At 51.6% G+C, this 3,187-nt stretch overlaps 1 protein-coding gene across 1 annotated transcript; it reads right to left on the reverse strand.

Annotated features, from left to right (window-relative positions):
- Nucleotides 1–475: 475 nt before the first annotated feature.
- On the reverse strand, nucleotides 476–757 carry LOC125350107 (small cysteine and glycine repeat-containing protein 5-like). The gene has a single exon (XM_048344340.1). The coding sequence runs from the start codon at nucleotides 755–757 to the stop codon at nucleotides 476–478; it is 282 nt and encodes a 93-aa protein (XP_048200297.1).
- Nucleotides 758–3,187: the final 2,430 nt, after the last annotated feature.

Raw genomic sequence — 3,187 nt, forward strand, 5'->3', positions numbered from 1 at the left:
CAGTAACACAACTCCCACCTGAAAACCAACTCAGCGGCATGGAGAAGGCATTTTCAGCGTTGGAGATAAGGTCGCATCAAAGGAAAGACAGAGACGTTTTGAGTCTTAAATTTGCATTTATTGGGAGATTTTTAAAAACAGCTGTTGATAAGTAGGAGGAGAAACAGGAGAGATGCGAAGAGGAAAGGGCAGAAATGGGAAGGAAACTGCGATAGACGTGGAAATGCATCCTGTTTAGATGGAGATCCGTGATGTGACTTCTCAAGAGCTGAGCTGCCTCAGGCCTGGTGTTGCTGTTTGAGGTTGGGTAAGAAATCCCTCAGCCACGAAGGCTGGAAATACCCAGGTAGGAAAGAAAAGAACCCAGAATAGAGAGCAAAGTCCCCACGTGCGAATGTCCATGGGATCCTAGCCCACAGAGAGATAGGGAAACTGGGGTGCATCACTGTGGCTACTGTCTAGGAGCAGCATCTAACTAGCAGCAGCACTGCTTCTGGCAGCAGCACTTTTTCTGGCAGCAGCAGCACTTGCCACAACCGCAACCACACGAGCCACAGCCACAGCCGCAGCCGCAGCCGCCGCAGGAGTTGCAGCAGGTGCGGCGGCAGCAGTAGATTCTCGGGGAGCAGCAGGCGCAGCAGCCACGACAGCAGCCACAACAGCCACCGCAGCTGCCACCACAACCACAGCCACCACAGCCACAACCACAGCCGCCACAACCGCAGCCACCACAACCACCACAGCCACAGCAACCCATGGTGTCAGGAGAGAGGACTCGGGTGAGGTGAGGATGGAGGACTGGGCAGAGGAGAGGAGGTCTGGTTCCCCTGTGTGCTGGGCAGGCCTTAAGTACCAAAGCCAGGGCAGGACAGTGGGTCACGTGACCTCTTCCTGATTGTCACCAGGCCTGCTGTCCCGTCAGGAGCCTCACCGGCTCCTATTCACTTCCTGTCTCCAGGATCTTTGTCTTCTCTTCACTTTCAGACTTGAAAAGACTTCATCTTTTCCTAAAACTAAGTGCCTATATGAGTTTAAACAGCAATGTAACCCCTTTGTCTATCACCTCCTCCCCAGTGCCCAGAACATGGGCCTATGTGTGAGTGGTGGGCAAGGCTCACAGACCTGGGCATCTTCAGGCAGCCGCAATGAACTGGGGGTGGGGGCGCTCTTCATATCAGCCAGGCTCAGTGTCTGCCTTCAGTTGCAATGGAAATGAGCATCTAGAACTGGGACTATCAGCATGGCACCAGAATCAAACGTCACAGCCAATGGCAGATACCATCGTGGCTTTCTTGAGCAGTGGAATCTGGTGGGGCTAGAATATTGCTCCTTGCCTCTTCGTTGCAGTCACACTGGGATTTGTACAGCCAGGCCTTGCTGATTGTTTTCAAAGCAGATACAAATCCTTTCTTTCTGCCAGGAATAATTTTGAATACAGTTCAGAACATATGAAATCACAAGAAAGAAACTGGCTCATTTAATGAGCTGCCTATCACTCAATGTCCTTTGGTATCCTTTAGACCTTCCAAAGTCCAAGGATGGGAAAGATACAAGAAATGGGAACAAATGATGTGCTCCATGTGGATGTTCCTCATTCTCCTTTGCATTTTGAATGCCTACTAAACCCAGGGAGATGTCAACACAGGAAATATGGGAAGAAACCCATTCGGGAGAAATGCAAAGGAGTCACGGCAACCCTGGATCTACTTAATCCCCATTGGGAAGCCGCAGCTGGGGCCATCACAGGGCGAGCGCCTCGAAATGTTCAGAAAGGAAAAGCTGCTATTAGCAGATGTGGTGGCTCATAAACACTGGGTGGTAGGACGTGTGTAGGAGGTAAACAAGGGAGGCCCCGGATGACCCTGCCGTGCCACCTGCAATAACAATGACAAGGAAGTGACCCTGGGTCATGTGCCAGGCCAGGATGGTACTTAAGGGCTCCTCCCAGAGAGAGGCAGCAGACACACGTCCTCTCCTCTCCTGAACCTTCTCTCCTCGCCTCGCTCCAATCCTCTCTCCCGACACCATGGGTTGTGGCTGTGGTTGTGGCGGCTGCGGTTGTGGCTGTGGTGGTTGTGGCTGTGGTGGCTGCTGTAGTGGTTGTGCCGGCTGCTGTCGCGGCTGTTGCGCCTGCTGCTCCCCCAGGTACTACTGCTGCCGCCGCACCTGCTGCAACTCCTGCGGCGGTTGCGGCTGCGGCTGCGGCTCTTGTGGCTGCGGTTGTGGCAAGTGCTGTGGTTGTGGCAACTGCTGCTGTTGCCAGAAGAAGTGCTGCTGCCAAAAGCAATGCTGCTGCTAGGCGGCCATCGGACCTCCGGGCAAAGCCTTCAATTAACTGGAACATTTCCAGAGGTTTGTATCCTTGATAATAACGAACTGGATTAACATAGACGCATCTCTCTCCGTCAATTACCATTCCCATCATAGCAGGGACAAAACTGTCAAGATGGTTTGTTTTCCTTTCTTCAGATGCCTCTGACTTTGTCTCAGTGCCCTGCCTTTCCCCCGGCATGCCCATGTCTGTATACACCAAACAACTCTTCTGTCAATAAATTCCCCTACATGCCTCTCAAAGCACCCTCTCTTGTGTGTCTTATTCACTCTGTAGTTCTAACCTGCCCGTCCATGAGAAAAAGGAGTCCCGTCTCAGCACGTGAGGTCAACGCCACACGTGCAAAGCTCCATGTGTGTTTTGCAGAAGACACAGCTAGACGAGGGGGACCCTAATCCTCTCGGGACTGTTCTGTTCACAGTGCGCATGTGCTGAGAGTGCACAGTGCAATCACAGACCCTCCTCTTTCTTTTCCCCTGTGGCTTCCAGAAGGAGATCAGCTTTGTGATTTCACTTGCCCCCCGCCATATCACTTCCAGCCCACATACAACTGAGCCAAACACCTATGCACTAAAACTCTGAAAATGGGAGGCAAGACAGACGTCCTCTCTTTCCACATAGATTGCCTTGGGTATTTTATTGTACAAATAGGAAACTGGAGACTAACATGCACCCACTGAGGGTATCCATATACCCAGTGCACTTTGTTCTCAAGCGCATTTTCCTTTGCTAAATTCTCACAGGATTCTCTGATTCTTTCCTATGGAGGCACCATATTCCAGAATCATTCTGGTATATTTAGTAGCACTGTCAGAATAAAGGAAGGTGGGTAGGGATCTGTGATGGGCAGAAGCA

Source organism: Perognathus longimembris, chromosome 4 (assembly GCF_023159225.1).
Source record: "Perognathus longimembris pacificus isolate PPM17 chromosome 4, ASM2315922v1, whole genome shotgun sequence".
Lineage (NCBI taxonomy): Eukaryota > Metazoa > Chordata > Mammalia > Rodentia > Heteromyidae > Perognathus > Perognathus longimembris.

Coding starts and splice junctions, on each gene's coding strand:
- LOC125350107 (XM_048344340.1), bottom strand. CDS start 757: ATGGGTTGCTGTGGCTGTGGTGGTTGTGGTGGCTGCGGTTGTGGCGGC.